The sequence below is a fragment of the Haemaphysalis longicornis genome, unplaced genomic scaffold (assembly GCF_048455015.1).
Source record: "Haemaphysalis longicornis isolate Haplotype H1 unplaced genomic scaffold, Haemaphysalis longicornis Haplotype H1 scaffold_1, whole genome shotgun sequence".
NCBI classification, from domain to species: domain Eukaryota; kingdom Metazoa; phylum Arthropoda; class Arachnida; order Ixodida; family Ixodidae; genus Haemaphysalis; species Haemaphysalis longicornis.
The window spans coordinates 3,105,332-3,124,933 of NW_027526203.1; the positions used below are offsets into that span (position 1 = coordinate 3,105,332).

The window sequence follows — 19,602 nt, forward strand, 5'->3', positions numbered from 1 at the left end:
CTAGGCTAAACTGTGTAGTATGCTTTTTGCCATGCCTTGCTTCTCGGCTGTTTTAACTAACCATAGGCCTAACATCTGATTAACACACCTACCCTGAAAATGCGTGGCCTTCATGCAATAGCCATGCACAGCTCCATATGCACAAGTGATCTGTAACTGCCATCACATCTCCAAAGGCTTCTCAAAGCATGGTATTCCTTAAAAAGTGCACCTAACGCATATTTCACCATTGAGAACTCTGCTGCATTGCACTACAGGGTATAACTAAGGAGTAGCCTACTGTTCCTTTAGAAAAGGAGTACAGTTGACCATTCCAAGCAAGACAGATCTTAAACAAAAGCAAGAGCTAGTTTATTGATGCTCAATTTAGCAAGGTTTTTCTTTTTTCACTTTACTTGTCCATGGGAGGAGCCGCCTTCTTGTTCAAGATTGATGACAGGGACACTTTACTTGTCCATGGGAGGAGCCGCCTTCTCCTTGTTCAACATGGATGACAGGGACGCCCGCACTGGTCCCTCTTTCAGCAAGCCAAACTTCTTGCATGTGTACTCTGAAAAATAAAACAAGACCAATCCCTAATATTTGCCTGTCCATCATGGGCAGAGCTAAGTTAAAACTAAAAAATATTTCTCCGAGTTAAGATCCCGTAATTTGTTTTGGGGTCTAAGAAATGTAGGCACATTTGTGCAATAAACCTGGAAGTCCCTGATAAGGAGAGGTGAATCACTTTTGAAACCAATCATTCTAACTTTTACAGCTTTTATTTAATTGCTTCAAATGGCTAATCGTGGTAAAGGAGGTGCACGAGGCAACTGACCGGTACAAATTACAACAGGCCAAGCCTACGCAGAACTGTTCATGCCAGCCTTTTTAAATTAGTGCTCCATTAGGTGCCTCTGATCTGTTGCCATGAAAAATTTTCCTTGAGACCAGATCAACTCAAATGCAACATCTGATCATGATCGTTCAGAGCAATCTGCTTGCGTAGCATGGCCACGTGGCAGCAGAGAACAATAGACCAAAAAATTGGCAGCATTTCTGCTTCCTTGAAAGATGAGTCTCCACCACCGTAACAATTCTCTTTTTTATGCCCTACTACTAATCATGCTCTTTCCCTTCCCTCTTGCTCCTCTTCCGAAAACGGAGGGGTTTTACTCAATTCAAGTAAGTTGTTACCCATTCACACCGCTCGCTTGCCATTTGTGGAGAGTGCCTGCCTATTGCTGTATCTAGTTTTTTTCTGCTTGGAGTAGCTCAACCAAGTTTTTGTTTTAATGTTTGTTTTTGTCTCACCTCTCCGACACTAGTTTTAATGCATCGTTTGTTTATTTGCAGTCATCAAAACCAATTCAATTTGTACTCAACTCTGGTCTTGTAGCAGGATTACACGCTGATGTTTGGGCTCAAATATGCCCGAGGTTTCCTTTGCACCAAGTACTTCGGCATGTGTAGGTTTATTTGAAATGGTTTTTCCTCTACATACAATGTCTTTTTCAAGCACTGATTTTTTTTTCAACTGTTTTTAGCCGGGCAGCAGAATTTTTGACACACAGACAGGCAGACAGACCAAAATTTTTGCATTCCGATAGTCCAAGAAAGACTCATCTTTAAAACTAAGATACCAAAATCTCACTGCAATGAGTCGTTTTGTCTAAGTAGGGTAGAGAGAGCAGCACACACTCCCGTCTGTTGCCGCAGTACATGCGTGTTAGGTAAATAAATGTCACCACCTAGTGCCAAAGCTACATGCAATCCACTTTGCTGCTTCAAGACAGAAAAAAAAGGCAGCGTATTGAGCATGGCAGGACGCAAAAGCGCACAGAGACGTCTGGACCCCAGAAGTGCATCGGATGGTGTGGTGATGTGCTTTGCTACCCACTAGCGCACCCCGGTTAATTTTGATGCCAGGTGTCCTTGCAGCAACTTCTTACTAATGTTCTTACACACCAACCTAAATTTGTTTAAACAAACAAAAGTGCAAATTTTTAAAACAAAAAATTCACTGCCATCCTCAATAGCATTGTGGAAGCTTTACACGAGCCACTTTCAAGCGAAAATGAATGCTCCAAATACAGTTTCAACTAATTAATATCTACTGACACCCCGCTTCCTCGCAATTTCGGATTCATGTGGGTACCATGAACAATGCACTGATAGGATCTTATATATCTTGAATCAATTTGGTTGTTTAATTTGCAATTTGTAACTGTTATTTGATTTTCCTTTTTCTTGTTATTGGCCGCTATTACGCAACTATGCCCACTCTAAAATAAAATGTGCATTACTGCTGCCTCACATGGCATCCAAATGCACTTCTCACATTCAGGCTTGTACGTACAAGTTAGCATATAGCTTGTTTTCAAGGCATGGCAGAGCCTAGGCACCACGCACCAAAAGGTAGAACTTCACCTATGTGCACTAACTGGAATCACAGCTAACAAAAACAAGGTACACAAAAACAAAGTACACGTGCCCACATGAGAACCACACAAAGCAAGCTCACAGCCGAGCAAGCAGGCACATGCTCACTTGAGTCTCTTCAGATTGACTTGCCCGAGATACACCAAAGAAAACGAACGCAAACCAAAGACGCAAAAATGAATGACTGGATGAGGCCATAAAGAGTGCAGTATTAGTGGAGGGAGGAAACCAGTACTGGTTTTTCCTACTCCACTGAGAATTTCCAGTTTCATGCAAGCTGTTGTATCCATCAGCACATGTGTTCCCATGCAAACTTTAAAAGCTTTCATGACCAGTGGGGCAGGAGTGCGCTGGTCAGCCGTAAAAAGCAGGTCGAATGGTTGGGCCCCTACTGCACCAATTCCAAAAGTTTTTTAATGGAAAGACATTATACAAGCTTCTCAAGGCCTTGATAATTACAGTGAAGATGGAAACCAATTGTAGCTCCTGACTTAAGTACACCAAGTAGATGCACTTCTTTACTAACCCAATGTGAAAACAGTATATACTCACTGACGACGGCGTTGACCCTGGTTGGGTCCAGCTGCGGTTTGGCCGCCTTTTCTCTATGGGCATTGGACTGTTTGCCTGTTATAGAGGTGCCGGCCAGCTCTCCTGGCTCGAAGAGTTGCCGAAGCAGTTCCCGTGCATACATAGTCGGGCTCTTCGAATGGCTGATCTCCAACATCTTCAGGAGCGAGTTCCGGACAAAAAAGCCCCCAATGTCCGTGTCGCCTTCAGGTTCCTGCAAATAAAATAAATTTAGTTATGTCACAAATAATATTTGGCTTAAAATTACATATTCCTGACATGAAACTTATTTAAAAATTTGATAATACTTCGTGAGGATTACACTTATGCATACCTGCCAGGTTTGCCGGGATGGCATTAGGGAGATCTGACCGGGGGGGGGTAGTAGCAACAACAGAATGGGTAATTTTACACACATTTTTGTGTTTACTTACAACATAGCAGGAAATGAACCATTTCTTTAAACTACCAACAGGCTATATACAATGTTCACCCATGTGACATTTCGCCAAAACAACGTCGCCAAGGGTTGTGTCAGACATGGATGCCCGGACCTGGGGGCGATTTTAAAGCAAAGCTTTCTACCTCTACCCCCGAAGGGTTCTTTCGCGACCGTTGGTGTCACCAGAAAACTCCAGCGAACAAATAAAAGAATTCACTGGCACCGCCGGGAATCGAACCTGGAACTAATAGACTCACAAAGCGAGAGCCCATTGTCTTACCGATTCAGCTACGAGCCCACGCGAACACGCGGTGACAAATGGTGTACTCACCAAACACATCTACGGGTTTACCCCCTGCCTTCTCGCTGAATACCACGTGAAAGCGTCACACGACCACTCACGCCCGTCTAGCGGCTCATGTACTAAGAGTTACAAAAATTAAAGGAAGCTCACACCAATGCCTGGTATCTCACTTCTAGTACGCCAATGTGCTAAGCAGGTGCTAAACCAGTGTTTAGCACCTGCTGACAATGTGCTAAACTGACAATGTGCTAAACCAGTGTTCACGTAAAAAATCACAGCTCCTTGTCCTCCGCCCTCACGCCAAATCAAGGAATACATTAAATACTCCTTGATGACCAGGCCATCACTCCAAACCCCAGCATCGAGATCCTGGTCCTACATTTCCAGGCCAACACCAAGAGTGACGCATCCTTGCAGCGCCTCAAAAACAGCATTAATCTAATCATACACATGATCAGGCGAGTTGCCACCAAGAAGCGAGGCCTAAAAGAATCCGGTACTTTTCGATTAATTGAAGCTTTTGTCCTCTCGAGAGTTACTTACGACAAACCCCTATCTTCTCGTCGAGGAAATCACAGAGATGCTTTATATAATGATTAGAAAGGCGGTTGAGCGGGCCATTGGTCTTCTCATGAGTGCGTCCACACTGAGGCTTCTTAGCACGGGCTCCACAACACGGTGGAAGAGCTGATAGAAGGCCATCTTTCTAACCAGACGGTCCGACTCAGAACTGCGGTGGGTAACCGCATGCTTCACCATATTGGCTGGGCAGCCCAGAATGTCACTCCGCTTGACGTACTCCCAGACTCTTGGCGACTAAAACTAAAGATGCTCCCCTTGCTTAGAAATATGAACCCCTCACACGACGAGGGTCAACGAAAAGCACGGGCTCAAGCGCTAAACACCACCCGCGGTGGGGCTCATGCAGTTATCTACGCAGACTTCTCCTAACATCGAGGGCAGCAACACGCCATCATCGTGGCTACCTCCAGAACCAACCTCCTTGCGTGTACCTCGCTTACGACCCAACAAATGACGCAGCAGAAGAGGCAGCCATCACCTTGGCTCTCACTCAACCAGGGGTTCGGAGGGTAGTCACCGATTCCCAGCAAGCCTACTGGAATTACCAGTCGGGTTGGGTGTCTTGACCTGCACTGTGCGTGCTAAAAAAACACTCCCGAAACCGTTCCATTTAGCTCATCTGGACACCACCTCACGCTTCAATGTAGGGCAACAAATACGCCCACCCAACAAGCCTGCGCTTTTACCTCACGTGCTATGGAGGTGCACGAGGACAGTCACCCGCTTGTCACGTCCAGAGAGATAATCCTGCATTATCGCATTCTGAGACAGACCGTACCTTCGCCTTACCCTGACCTTTCCAGAGAACAACAAACTACCCTACGGCTCATACAATCCGGGCTCCTTCCCACAGCCTACGCGTCTTCACATAATGCATCCGAATCGCTACGACGCTGAATGTAAATTTTTCTCAGAAGTAGGAATAATCCGCCCCGTAATCGGGGTGTGCGACTTTAGTCCTGAGCACCATCTTCTCTTTCCGTCAACTACCCAACAAGAGCAATGTGAGATGCTGCTGTCCAGGCCCTCTCTACCTACCCAGCTTCAGCGGGGGGACAGAACAGAGGCCCTCGCGGACTGCATATGGGCCCCACAGAAGAAGGAATCACTTCCCAAGGCTGCACTCTGGGCCGTTCCGAAATCTTAACAAAAGTATTTCTTCCTCCTCCTTCTCAGCCACAAGTCTCGTCGCCTCCGTCCACGGCGCAGAGACGGAGAAGTCAGATCGTCTAACACCGGGTTGGAGCTTACTTTGATTTTATAAAAGAAAGTTTCCACTCTTGCTACACCAATACAACTCAACCAAACACCGTTCATGCATCATGCATTGATTTAACCTTACCAAGAATATCTCTCTGAAGTAATAAATGGTGTGGTTAAGTGGATTTCACTTCTCTCTGGTTTTACTATTTGTAGAGCGATGTGAGTGATTTTAAGTGACGTCGCATGAGTAATCGTTATGCGTGCCGTTTACAGCTTTGCTTTCCAACCACATTCACGGGGTGGATTGGCGCGAGATTTTTTTTCTTTACCGTATTTACTCGCATAATCCTCGCACTTTTTTTCGGAAAAGTCAATGCAAAGTTAGGGGTGCGAGAATTATGCAGAAAAAAAAAATCCGGTGCACAGTGTTGCCAATTTGCCTTATGCCAATCCCACTAAATGTAGCGGTCGTTTTTTGTATAAGTAAGCTCAGTGTTGCCAACAGCAGCTATTTCTTTTTATTTTACTATTTACAACGTAAACAGTCTCCCGTCGATCAGCGATCATGAAATTGCCGCCTTTGCTTTCTGGAGCGCGCCCTATCTCGTCGTCGTATGTGCGTGCCCTACTCCAGTAACGCACGTTGAAGTCGGTGACGCCGAAGTGCCTGCCTGCGGCACGGTTGCCGTGTTCGATCGCGTACTCTTTCGCTTTCAATTTGAAAGCGGCAGTGTAGCTGGCGTTCCTCCCCATGGCGAAGTGGCACCAAGCACAAAACAATTAGATCAAAAAGTTCTCAAAACGGCAGCGAGCTATCCACCACTGACGCGAGTGACTCACTGACTGCTGCCGCTCAACGGCGGGACCACGACGGCGACACGACGACACGACAGCGGGCTGCGCGAACACCGCGAACCGGCTCAAGGACAGTGTGAGTAGCGTGTTGGGCGCCTGTTAGGGAGTAGCCATGCAGGTTGTTAGGGCGCCTGGATGGCCTTGGATACACAGCGCTCTCCGCCGAACGGAGAGGCGGCGGGGGAGGGCGCGCGTTGGAGAGCGCGTGCACCATGCGGGTTTCGCGAGCAGGCAACTTTCGCCCCTGCAAAGTTAGGGGTGCGAGGATTATGCGAGGAACCAAAAAATTCAAGTTTTGGTGGCTCACATTAGGGGTGCGAGGATTACGCGAGTAAATACGGTACTACGCCGAACTGCCTTTCGCATTCAATGTTGCTGTGTGGTATTGACAGGATTCCAAGCATTACTGCTGAGATATGGCCAAACTTCAGGGGTCCGTCTGCACATTTGATGTGGGAAATGGTGTTCCACTGGACATCAGCTTGCTCCTCTTAACCTCCAGAAAGCCACACAGACAAAATCATCTCAAACTATTTGTACCACATCCAGAAGTTATTTCAAGGGCTAAAGTTCACTCATGAGGTACAATTGAATGGAATCATAGATGTGAGGTGTGCACCTGCGGTGAAAGCCATGAGCACGTATGCTAAGCGTTTCAACCTAGGTATGAACAGAGAATTTAAAATTACAATTTGGTGTGCTGAAAGCTGGTCAAGCACAGTATAGTGATAATTGTCTGTGTGGCTTCCTCGTCAAGTCGTGTCTCTCAGGGCCCACGTGGCCCGCCTGTCATCTTTTGGGTTCCCTCAGGAACTGGTGGGGTCTGTCGCTGAAAGCCTTACCAAGGCAGTTAAGACCGGTAGCGGTACCGCAAGTACACCAGCTGATGCAGGCGTGCCCAGCTGTCAGCGAGAAGAACGGGCAAGATTGCTCAAAAAAACATGCCACCAGGTTCATCCCGAGCAAAGGAGTCATCGTTAAGAGCATTCCTTTGTGGCAAATGCTACGAGATCAGACGGGACAGCGCATAAATGACTAAGGGAGCTTCCAGCAGCAGTGGCGTCACTTTGCAGTGGGAGCCCACTTGGCAAGCGATGTGTACACGCCGCAGCATTTGATGCCACTCGTGTTTGAGAAGGCATGCATGACCAAGCTAACATAGATCTGTAAGGCTTTTCACAGGAAGGCAGGCATTTGTGTGAGCGTGCCATCTATTAGCCTCGTCCTGATAATGCTACCACCATGCGTTACATGTCGTGAATGTCCTGTGTGCATCTTTCCTCGTCCATGCCTCATTTCTGCTGGTGATATGTATTCAACTCCAGAAACTGGCCAACATAGCCGCCTAGAGCCAAATCTGTAAGGCATCCGACATGTCATCACAATGCAGGGGTTCAGTCCCCACTCTGGATGAGCGTTTTTCTCCACTTTCTTTCCTGACATAGTTTTAAAATTTGCTAACTCCACTAACCTTAATGCAAAAAAGAAAGTCAACCTGTTCCCCCGTATTGTAGATGGCCTTGCTTGCATATGCTTACAACAGAAGTGACAGAACTTGATGCTATGCAGCAAACCAAAAGCAATCAAATAGTGAATTTCACTCTTCAATCTGGAGGGGCAGCTAAATTCCATCAAAACTAACAGAATTCAGTACAGAGCAAGTAAATCCAAATGAACCAGCAGCAGGCGACTGATTACAGCCAAACATGGACCACCTGCAGTGGGATGAGCTGCTTTGGAAAGACCAGTACAGCAAATAACCTGCCGCCAAAAAATACACCTCTAGATTGCCAAGTGGAACTTCCCATGAAAAGCGTATAACTGGCAGCTGTTTTTCACAATGCCCGTAACCCTTGTATGGTACACGAGTATGCTGGTAAGGAGCACATGGGACCACCACCTGGGGTTCAAGATGCATAAATAGCTCCTATAAATGTTGGAAATTTGATTTGAAATATTAAACACATGCTCCCTGAGAACAAAAAAATTATTAAAATTTAGCTTAATGCTTTTTCCTTATTTCCCCTTCATTAGGCAGTGCTAACCCCAACTGCAAGCATTCAAACACTTCCCACTCATCAAACCCACTCGCACAACAAATTCCGTTTGCAGCCATAACGTTTTGTTGCTGTAGCTCTAAAACTGACAACACAACTACACCCCATTCATCCAGCTCAGTAGCATGTGGAGCATCAGCATCATGACATGCAAGTTTGGAAACAAGCATTGGCTCTCAAAATTTACAGCAAAACAGGTATTTTGAGAAAAATAAACAGCGAAAATTTAACGAAGACATGAGGCAAAGAAAGGAGAACACAACTTGCATCTCTGGTAGATTTATGCCGAGGCTTTTTTTTTCATATTAGAATGTACCAACTGGACCAGCAAGCTATACTACTAGAGGTGTTTTGCTTTCCATGTTAGTTCATTGGCCATCAGATGGCTATCATGAGGAAAATTTATGTAATGTGCCTAAATTTAAAGTAGAAACACCATAGTTATGCAAGCCATAGACTGAACCATATGTAATCTATATTGGTCATACCCAGATACACTAAATGACCTGTACAAATCTGCATGCATCCCCTATTATATAACATGACTGCTAGTCTAAGAACATTAAATAGCTTTAAAAAAGTTTTGGCTGTAGTTTTATTTTCTTGGCCACACCTTCAAGACAGATGGACCTATGTGAAGTGTTTACTTTGATGAATTTTAGTTGTCAAGGCAGCTTTCTGACGGCTTTCTTAATAGCATAGCTTAAAATTCAGAGGGTTTCAAGAGCGGTAGTTACACTTTGGCTAAAAGGGGCACCATAGTTTTCTGAAAAGGCAACATGTGCTCAGAACTAATCCTCATCACATGGGGATTTTTAAAACTCGGTAACGTGAGTACGTTGGTTTGAAGTACATACCTTTGCCTGGCTGTTGGTAGTGGAGGCAACGGACCTTGCCTCCATTTCCGCACACACCACTCGCAGGTCTCTTACGGCACTTGCGAGGTCTAGAAAACAAGATCAATAAATTACCTTTCAAGCTATAACATGGGTTCTTATAAAAAAACATGTACAGTCATTAAAAAAATTAAAAGCAAAAACAAAAATAGGAACTAGAATGCACTAATGGGACATAGTGGTTCTTCAGGATTAAATAGTTGTGACCGATTGATTGTGGTGTTCAATGTGCTGAAGCTACATTTGGCCTATGAGGAATGCTGCAGTAGAGGGCTCCAGAACAATTTTGACCTCTAGGGCAGTGGTTCTCAAATGGGGGCACTTCAGGGGTCTGCAAAGCCTCCCTCATAACTCCCCCCCCCCCTTCTTTTCTTGATTTTGCCAGCACTTGATTGCAATGAAAAAAGGTTTCGCCACATTACATGCACATTTAGTTGCTTCACGTAGCACATATTTTAACATCTGCTTTGTGCACAACACGCCAGCTATGAGAAGAAAAAACAGACGCAGAGAAGGCAGCTAACAGGTGTTTAAAAAGGCTTTTAGATTCAACAGCAAATTGTTTAACACTATGATGAGCATCATCATTAATGCCACGCAGACAAGGCGGGTGGATAAGTGTGTAGGTGACGCAAGCAGCAAATGCAAATAGTTATTATAACACCGATCAACTTATGTTCTGTCTTGGGGTCACCCATCACTTTCGCAAGGCCAAAAGGGGTCCCTGGGGCAGTCATGGCTGAGAACCAATTCTCTAGGGGATCTTTAACAAAGTCTAAGTATAGACACACAAGCATTTTCACTTTTTGCCTCCATCAGAAAAGCAGCCACTACAGCAGGAATTGAACTCGTGTCCTTGAGCTCAAATGGTTGTGCCATCAGAGTTTATTTCAAATGTTATCACCCTACATTATAGTAATTGAGTCATGCATTAACTGGATCTTCACAGAAAGAAATGAAACAATTGTGCACTTGTGTTCATACAGCAAATTCGACGAGACCATGAAAATTTGTTCATATTATCAGAAGTTCGTCTTAAGCTGATGTTTTGTACTGTGCATGCCACAAGCAATCAGAAGGGCTACTCACTTTAACCATGAAATTCGTTATAACGAAGTTTGTCTTAATGGGAGTTGACAGACATAATTTCAGTATTATATACCATTTTCGAATGACTATGCTCAATGTAATGCTGTTTGCCAACTTCACTTTTTTCAGAATCGCTGCTGTTAAAAAGAACAGCAGCGATTCTAAAGAAAGTCAAAAAGCGTTCTCCACCATTTCTGCTTTTACTATAACAAAAGGTGGTTTAGCGTATTTATCAGAGCACCAATATGGGCTAGTTGGTCACAGCAATTGTTAAACATAATTACTGCACACACAACAGAATGGGCCTGGAGGAGCCCGCAGGTGAAGAGCTCGGCAACAACTAATCTTTTCCTGCAGATGAAATAGCACCACTAGCGTCACTAAATAAGCTACGCTTAAGAGTACCGCCACTTCGTGCATAAGGAAGCATCTGGGGGCCATTTTGTTTCTGGCTTGCACTGTTGCCATCTCTCCCAACGAAACCGCCGCTGGTTGTGATGGGCAGGGTGTGACTAGCCGCTCTGGCGTCCGCGCAGCAGAGAGAGAGAGAGAGAGGCGCCCAGAAACAAAATGGCTGCGCCCATATGTAAACAAATATCAACCAATGAAAATCCTAGCAGCACACAACAATGACAGAAAAGAGTTCGATACTCTAAAAGCCTTTATTTAGTGAAGCTAAGCACCACCACCCGCCGCGGTGGCTCAGTGGCTAAAGCGTTTCGCTGCCGAGCACGAGGTCGCGGCGGCCACTTTTCTGAAGGAGGCGAAAAGCAAAAACGCCCGTGTGTACGAGATTTTGGCGCACGTTAAAGACCCCCAGGTGGTCAAAATTAATTTGGAGCCCTCCACTACGGCGCGCCTCATCGCCTGCGTTGCGTCGGTGCATTAAACCCTACAATCAATCAATTTACTTGAAAAAAAAAAAATACAGCCTGTGAACAATCCATGCCAACGCATGCGCCAACAAGCACACGTTTTGATCAAACCGCCAGCGACCTACTTAACTTTTTTTCCCTTTACCTTAAGCTCAGCCTTGTAGGAAGGCGATCTCTCTATCACTGAGGAAGATAGTAGGCACCCTGATGCATTTTCCTTCCTACCGTTGGCCGATGTAGAACGGTTTTAAGTGTTTTGGTACGGCAAGATTGTTGACGTCACGGGATATCTCCTGTCATGGCGGCCGCTCGGCATTCGTTTTTTCGAAACCAAAACTACACGAATAAATGACGCCATAAATGAATGTTTACACTGTGCTAGACCGTCTAAGGTGGCGTTCTATGATTAGTGGGCTCGTAGGCACCATTAGCAGCGAAAAAAACATAACACGAAAATTTTGTGTCGGTACTCCTTTAAGGCTCAACCTCATAGGTGCATTAGCTTCTCTGATACATCCTGTTTTTGACAAAATGAGCATTGAATCATCTACACAATGTTTGATGAAGTGCGTGTCTACCTTGAAAAATAATCTTATGAGAGTAATTGCTGGTGGGGCTTCATTAACAATGCAGGCAGTTTGCAGATGCTTACTAGTCGTGCAATTTGGATGGGAATGATGGTTTATGATGGTTTGCTGAGAAAGACCATTTCAGCATGTAGGTCAAATGAAACTGAAGGTAACGTTAATAAGTTCACACTTCATGCATCATACACTTAGATGCCGAATTCTGCTCGATCTCTGGAAATTCTCGCATGAAAAGGGAAACTCAAGAAATATTGGAGCCAACAGAGTTATCCACTAATTGCAAAAAAATGTCCCCTTTTGTTTCAGGCCCAACCTCTTTTTCCTGGGGCTCAAGTGACGCATGAGGAGAGCCTGCTGCTCATCATGGCACATTCACTGCGTCACCACAGTTCCAAAGAAGCAACAGAGGACCTGTTGAGATTGCTGCAACACCACCTACCGAAAGGCAACAACCTTCCTGCTACAAAATACCTTTTTGAAAAGTACTTCAAGCACCGGGAGCAGCCATTGGAAAGCCACTTTTACTGTCCTACAACTCAGCAATACATTGGTGTGCAGCTGAAAGGGGACGAACTTACCTGTAGATGTGGTAAGACACATTCTGCAAAAACATTGCTGCAAAAAGGCTCGTACTTTCTCTGTTTAGATTGGGTGCAAGAGCTGACAAACTTGCTGGAAAAAAAAGGCCCTTTGCCTGAAAAGCCAGGGTTACAGTTTGATGTTTGTGACATCACTGAGAGCCCAGCTTACAATCAGCTACCACTGGGCCCAGATGATGTCACACTGACATGGAACACTGATGGAGTGCCGATTTTTCACTCATCAGAGTACAGTGTGTGGCCACTGGAAATCGCAGTAAATGAGTTGCCTCTTAAAGAGAGGATAAACAATGTCCTTCTCGCAGGCTTATGGTTTGGCCCCAAAAAGCCAGACATGCAGTGCTTTTTGGTGCCATTTGTTCAAAAAATGAACGAGCTCAGCACCGTTGGCTTTTCTTGGACAGATGACAATGGCATTACTCACGTCACTAAAGCGTACCCTGGCCCATGCACAGTTGACTCAGTTGCTAGGTGCATGCTGCACAACCAAACTCAATTTAATGGGGAGCATGGGTGTTGCTGGTGCTTTCACCCAGGCCGCGTGGTTAAAAAAGGGAAGGGCCATGCCCGGGTGTATGAAGTGAGAAAAGTGACAAAGAGGACCGATGGTGACTTTGAAAAAGATGCTAAGTCAGCATCGCATGGTGTACTCGGGACCACAGTGTTGTCACTGATGCTATTTTTTAGCATCACCAACAACACTGTGGTGGATTACATGCACGCAGTTTGTTTAGGTGTGGTACGGAGAACCACAAACCTTTGGCTCACACGTGCACGTCCAGGCTTTTCTTTGAAGAAAAAAGTTGCTCAGATAAACATGCGCCTGAAAAAAATGTCCCCACCGTATGAGTTTTCTCGTCTGCCGCGCTCAGTTTGCCAGCGGAAGTTTTGGAAAGCAACCGAGTGGAGGGCATGGCTGTTGTATTATTCCCCTTTTGTTTTAAATGGCCTCTTGCCTCTCCGCTACTATAAGAACTGCTGCAGGCTTAGCAGTATAATGCACTCACTGCTGGCTGACGAAGTTGCGATGGATAGGCTTGCCATCGTTGAAGCAGAGATAGCCTTGTTTTTGAAGGAGTACCAAAAGTTGTATGGCCGGGCACAGATGACCTTTAATGTACATTTGCTGTCTCATTTATGTGATAGCGTGCGGCAGTGGGGTCCGCTGTGGGGCTTCTCAACATTCCCTTTCGAAAACATGAATGGAATCATAAAAAGGAGTTTTAACGGGACTCAGTACGTGCCACAGCAGATCTGTCGCAAGCTGCTCCTAGTGCAGTTTTTGCCAACATTAGCAAATGCCAGTAATTGCTTTGTTGGCAAAGCAAAGATGCTTGAACACTTTGAAAGCCTCACAAGGGGTTACAGAATAATCTTTAATGTCCAAAAACATGGTAGTGTCATTACTGTTGGTACTGGGTCACGAGCGCTTACTTCAATCGAGGCAAGCTTTGTGGAAAGCATGGGCATTCCCACATGTGCAGTGGTGAAATACAAGAAAGTGATTGTGGATGGAACGAAGTTTATTGCACATGCCCTGAACAAAAGCACTCGCATAAACTCAGTTGTATATTTCAAGGACGGCACTTTTGGTTTAATTGAATGTGTCCTTGCCATGTGCCATCACCATGCCTCCTGCTGTAGCTGTGGAAAGGATGTTTATTTCTTTGTGCAGAAAACAAAGCCAAAAGTAGTAAAGTTTACCTCTACTTTTGCACACATGCACATTCTTGATACAGAGCCTGATTACAAGGTTGTTCATGTTACATCAGTGAGCAAGAAATGTGTTGCGTTCATCGTCAATGGTAAGCTCTATGCATCCCCTCTTTCAAAAAACATTGACTATTGAGTCTGCCATGCTGCACCATGTAGGTCAAAAACACCAAGAGGCCTTCCAGGTGATTCCTCACAAAATTTGTACATTGAATGTTTTGTTAAAAAATCACATTTTTAGTGTTTTACGGCATGAACCTGGACTCGTGACACTCATGAAACACGCCATATCATATTTAGGACATGAGCATCTGAACTTTATTAATGGTTTAGCAGTGCACCTTAGTAGAGGGCTGCGGATTAATTTATTAGACCACTTGATTATCTTTAACTTGCCCTGAAAGCTTGACACAGGCATTTTCATTCTTTGCCTTCATCAGAAAAATCACTGCTGCGGCAAGGATCTGCTGTGGCACAAATCTGTTGACATACTGAGCCCGGTGTCCTCGCGCTGAGCAGCACAATGCCTTAGCCACTGCAGTGGGTTGAATATTGTTGAAAATGATGCTTTGCTAATGGTTTGCTCACGTTTTGTTGCCTATATGCCTATCTTATTCTATGTTATTTTCCTTCTAGTGTTAGGCTGTGCCTGGCTCTTTTGTTTGATAGGAAAGAGTATAACCTGTTCCTCACTCATTTAACCTGTTCCCTTTTGATCGGCAATGTTGGAAATGTGGTTGGATGTTGCTGGATCAATGCATGGATCGGCTAGCTGGCCTGGTTTTATCAACGATGTACTCAATCTACTTGGGTGCTTTTGAAAATGAATTCGCTTTGAAATGCTGACCAAATGCCACAGCATTCAGTTGGCCAACTCCCAACTTACAGCGTCAATTTGTTTCAGTGCTTCTTTTTTAACGGGCTTTTCTGTGTCCATTTTTGTCTTCCTAGAAAAACATTTTCGTGTTCTTTATGTACTTTATTTATGTTGTCTTAAAGGGACACTGAAGTGATCCTGTCAACCTTCTTGCATTGCATTTCTTGCTTACATTTTGCTTATGTTGCATAGACTGGCTCAAATAAACACACTTTCAATAGTTTTTTCGGTAGATAAGGCATTATGTAGCCCATAAAGCCTAAAACAAGGAAAAATATTCAACATTTGCGGCGGCAGCAAAAACTAGTGCAGATGACGCACATTCCTCCTGCGATGTGATTGGATAATGTCTAGGATGGAGTTCAAACTAGTTTCGGTTTCAGTTCCATGCAACAACATGTTTGGCATCTGACACTATCTTTCGTCGGCCATTCTTGGTATCTCAGGAATTATCATACCACGCTTTTGCCATTTTGTCGGCTGCAGAATGGGTCAGATCATCACCGCCTGTATAAACACTGCCTAACACGTCACCCAGTTTCCAATGGGAGCAGTAGGGACACTTAGTTCAGGCACTCAGGCACGTCACTGCTTGCGAGTCGCGAATGCTGCACCCACTTCTACGACGTATGTCTGTCAGCTTGCCTGTTGGGTTTCAAGAGCTGTTTTGCTTGCTGAGGTGTTAGCCATGACGGGGCGCTAGTTCTGGGGCGCACTGGGGACCTTGTCATGGCTCAGTTTCAACTGAGCGACTGAATAATGACGACCCGCAGGTGGCTGACTGGCTCTGTCGGAGGGCTGGCAAGCTGTGAAGTCAAGCCAAGTCTGCTGGAGTGACTGTCACACGAAACGTAATAGGGCACGGAAATAGGAAATTGACAAGGAGGATACGGAGAGGAGGACAGCACTTTCAAATTGATTGAGTCATGTAAATGCACCCAGCGTGGTCGAAACAATGCCTGGGGACTGCAGATTTCAGTTTGCGCAATCCCAAAATGACTACAAATCACGCCAGTGTCCCTTTAACTGCATATATCTATATGCTATGTTCTAGTTAGTGTATTTTTCCGTATAGAAGATTGACTTGTTACTTTTGATTGTGTTTTGACATGCTCACTTGAATAAAGGTGAAAAACAATGCCAGTTTAAGGCTACCACATACTTTTGTCCTTGGTTGACTTGCTACACAAACATTGGGTGCTGTATAAATATACAAACGGTGGTGGGTGGTTAGTTATTGTGTAAATTAGTCCATTTGCTAATTTGTTTGTAGTTGACTGAGAAGGTTCTCAAAGTAGGGGAACGTTAGATACTTTGATTGTATGTAGTATTACAGATATATCATTTCAGCTTATTCCCGCAATGGTGTAATTGTTTGCAACACCACTTCAGGTTTATCACAGCAAACTTCCTGCCCGTTTCTATACTTGGAGGGTCATCGGCTTGGGTTTCACCCAAGGAGCATTTTTTTCTTTTCTGTTGTTCTTTCATTAAAATATGGACTTCACAAAAAATTGGTGAACTCCTTTTATGCATCCCTGGGGCCTTCTTATTATCAACTGCTGGCTTTTGTTTTGCATATTCATGTGCGTATATGTGCGCTTGTAATCATTAAGACAGTGAAACTGCGTATGATTAATGATCAAGCAATCATTTTCTTTCATTACAATTTGTGCCGTAAAAATTTGTCCTTTATAATTTTAAACCATACAGCGACCTAGCTAGGCATATTTCAACCATGCTAGGCAGTTTCTTATAAAACAAAGCAACAAGAATGCTGGTCTTGGAGATCTGTTATGCAGCTAAATGAGCATTACATTGAACAAGGTATGAGACCATCTCACAACAAATCTAGCTTAGAGCACACTATACTTTAAAACTTACTGGTTTCACAAAAGGCGCTGCTAAAGCTATATTTCTTTCAAATGGCACTTCGTGAGTGTAGATGTAGCTCGCATTCATCGAATACATGGTGTAAGAGCTAAATATTAAATATTTGTAACCAGATATGTTATGTCAAAGGAATGGCTGTTTATTTTGTTTTTGCAATTGTATCAGTGATTCAATTTCGTGCAATGTGTTGAATTTCAAATACATAATGCTGCAGCATTTTTAGAAGAATTTTCAGAAGCTTAGTATTTATTTTAGGAGTCCAGCTCGTGTATCGCAATACTACAGTGAATCTAAGCCTCTTGTTGGTGAGAAAAAAATTGTGTCATTCTTAGCTTACAACTCCAAGCTAAGAATTGGAGGCAACGGCATAGTTTCTTTGCAATCAGGCATAGAGCATAGAGGCCAGTGCTCGTTAAAAACAAAAACAAAAAAGCTTGTTTGAACTGTATGATGGATAATAAAGTGCCTGTGAACAATGCGACCCCCCCCCCTTCTCCAACATGTTCCTGGTAAAGATTAGGTTTCAGCTGCTCTTGAAAAGGTTTGATGTCATTCAAAGTCCATGTGTGAAGTGCCACTGGCAACTAATTTTAGTTCATTCCAAAACTGCCATGGGTATACCGAGTAAAGTAAAGACTTCCAAAAAACAGCGCGAATACAGTGAGCGACAAAGGGAGCAGAATCGTCTTGCTGAGCAGTTACGTATGCAAAACCTAGCAGCTTTCAACCAAAATGCTGGGCGCATGCATCAGGCTTTTGACAGAGCCCAGCAGTTCTCATCCAAGACGCTGGGCATATGCGTTAGGCTGCAGCATGTGCAGTGGTTTACAGCAGCTTCACTGGCCAAATTCACTTTCGCAGGGCGGGACGAAAGGCATTTTTTGTGTTACAGAATACTTTTTGATGTATCTTTCTAAAAACAATTCTCTCCTCCTTTGTCACTGGAGAAAGAAATGAGCATGTTGTCAGTGTCTGCAGGGGCAGGCAAACCTTATAAGTTTTTATATAGCCTGCTAATATAGAGAAATGACCTGGATTCTGTTGCTGCAGACATGGTACGCATTGGCCATCTAGAAAAGTTTTTTGTAGCTGTGAGTTGAAAGGTTCAAGGACACTTGTCGATAACCGGGAAATGGTCAAGAGTATATGCCCAAAGCCGTACATCACTCCTTAGCCAGTTAAAGAACTTTTATTGCTGTTGTACATATTTAGGGCCAAATATGTTTCATGACAGCTAAAGTTAACATGCCTAAATGATAACAGGTTATAGACTAAGAGCCCATAGACGGCTTTATAACCGGTTTAAAGAGCTTTTATGGCTGTGTTTCTAGACCTTTTGGGCCAGACAATTCACTATAGCTGGCTAAAGGAAGTAAAACGTGCAGGACTATATAGATTTAGGTCTTTAAGTGGCTTTATAGCCAGCTTAAAAACCTTCTATGGCCATGGTTCTATAGCTTTTGGGCCGAACACTTCGCTATAGCTAGCTAAAGAAAGCGAAACATACAGGAGTCTATAGATTCACAGCCATAGATGGCTCTATAGCCAGCTTAAATAGCTTTTATGGCTGTGTTTCTATAGCTTTCGGGACGAACACTCTTCTATAGCTGGCTAAAGACAGCTAAACATACAGGTGTCTATAGGATCACAGCCATAGATGGCTCTATAGCCAGCTGAAATAGCTTTTATGGCTATGTTTCTATAGCTTTAGGGACAAACACTTCTCTATAGCTGGCTAAAGAGAGCTGATTGATCTGGGGTCTATAGATTCCCAGCCATATACTGTTCTATAGACAGCTAAAGGAGCTTTTGTGGCTGCTGGTCTATAGAACTGAGGACATACACGTTTCTTTAGCCGGCTAAAGCAACCTGAATAGCTGAGATTCTATAGCTTAAACACAATAGCATGTTCTACAGCCGTCTAAAGAGTATTCTGTGGTCTAGATTCTTTAGCCTGCAGTACATCAAAAATTCAATAGGTGGCTATAGCCTGTTTTATGTAATCTTATGGGCGGCCATAGAGATCCATAGGCAGTGATAGCAGACCATAAATTTTTCCATAGGCACCCATAGACCATTTTTGTATGGGTAGTTTTGGCAGGACACGACGTGTACTGGTTATCATTGAGGACTCATTACCAAAATGCTCTGAACTGGGTAAGGGTGACGAGGGATGAAGTCATCATATGGTCTGAAAGCAGCCGCAAGATGGCCGAAAAAGTGTCAAACGTTTTCATGCACCGCTGGCAGTGCGTGCTTTCCGATGAAACGGTTTGATGATTGATTGTAGGGTTTAACGCACCGACGCAACGCGGGAGATGAGGCGCGCCGTAGTGGAGGGCTCCGGATTAATTTTGACCACGTGGGTATCTTTGACGTGCGCCGATATCGCGTACACACGGGCGTTTTTGCTTTTCGCCTCACCAGAAAAGCAACCGCCGCGGCCGGGAATCGAACCCGCGACCTCGTGCACAGCAGCGCAAAGCCTTAGCCCCTGAGCCACCACGGCGGGTTCGATGAAGGGGGCATGCCTTCGATAAAATGGCGTTCGACAAAACGGCGTTCGTTGAAGTGTCCCGGTCCCGGCGTGAACATATGCAATATATAGGGTCGCGAAATCTTTGCGGTTCGCTTTGGGA

The 19,602-nt window shown here is 44.4% G+C and overlaps 1 protein-coding gene across 1 annotated transcript; it reads right to left on the reverse strand.

Moving 5' to 3' along the window:
* Nucleotides 1-446: 446 nt before the first annotated feature.
* Nucleotides 447-9,336, reverse strand: LOC144146119 (uncharacterized). The gene is made up of 3 exons (XM_077680772.1): nt 9,292-9,336; nt 2,974-3,205; nt 447-550 (listed from the first exon to the last, which is right to left on the reverse strand). The coding sequence occupies exons 1-3, from the start codon at nt 9,334-9,336 to the stop codon at nt 447-449; spliced, it is 381 nt and encodes a 126-aa protein (XP_077536898.1).
* Between the last annotated feature and the right edge of the window lie 10,266 nt (nt 9,337-19,602).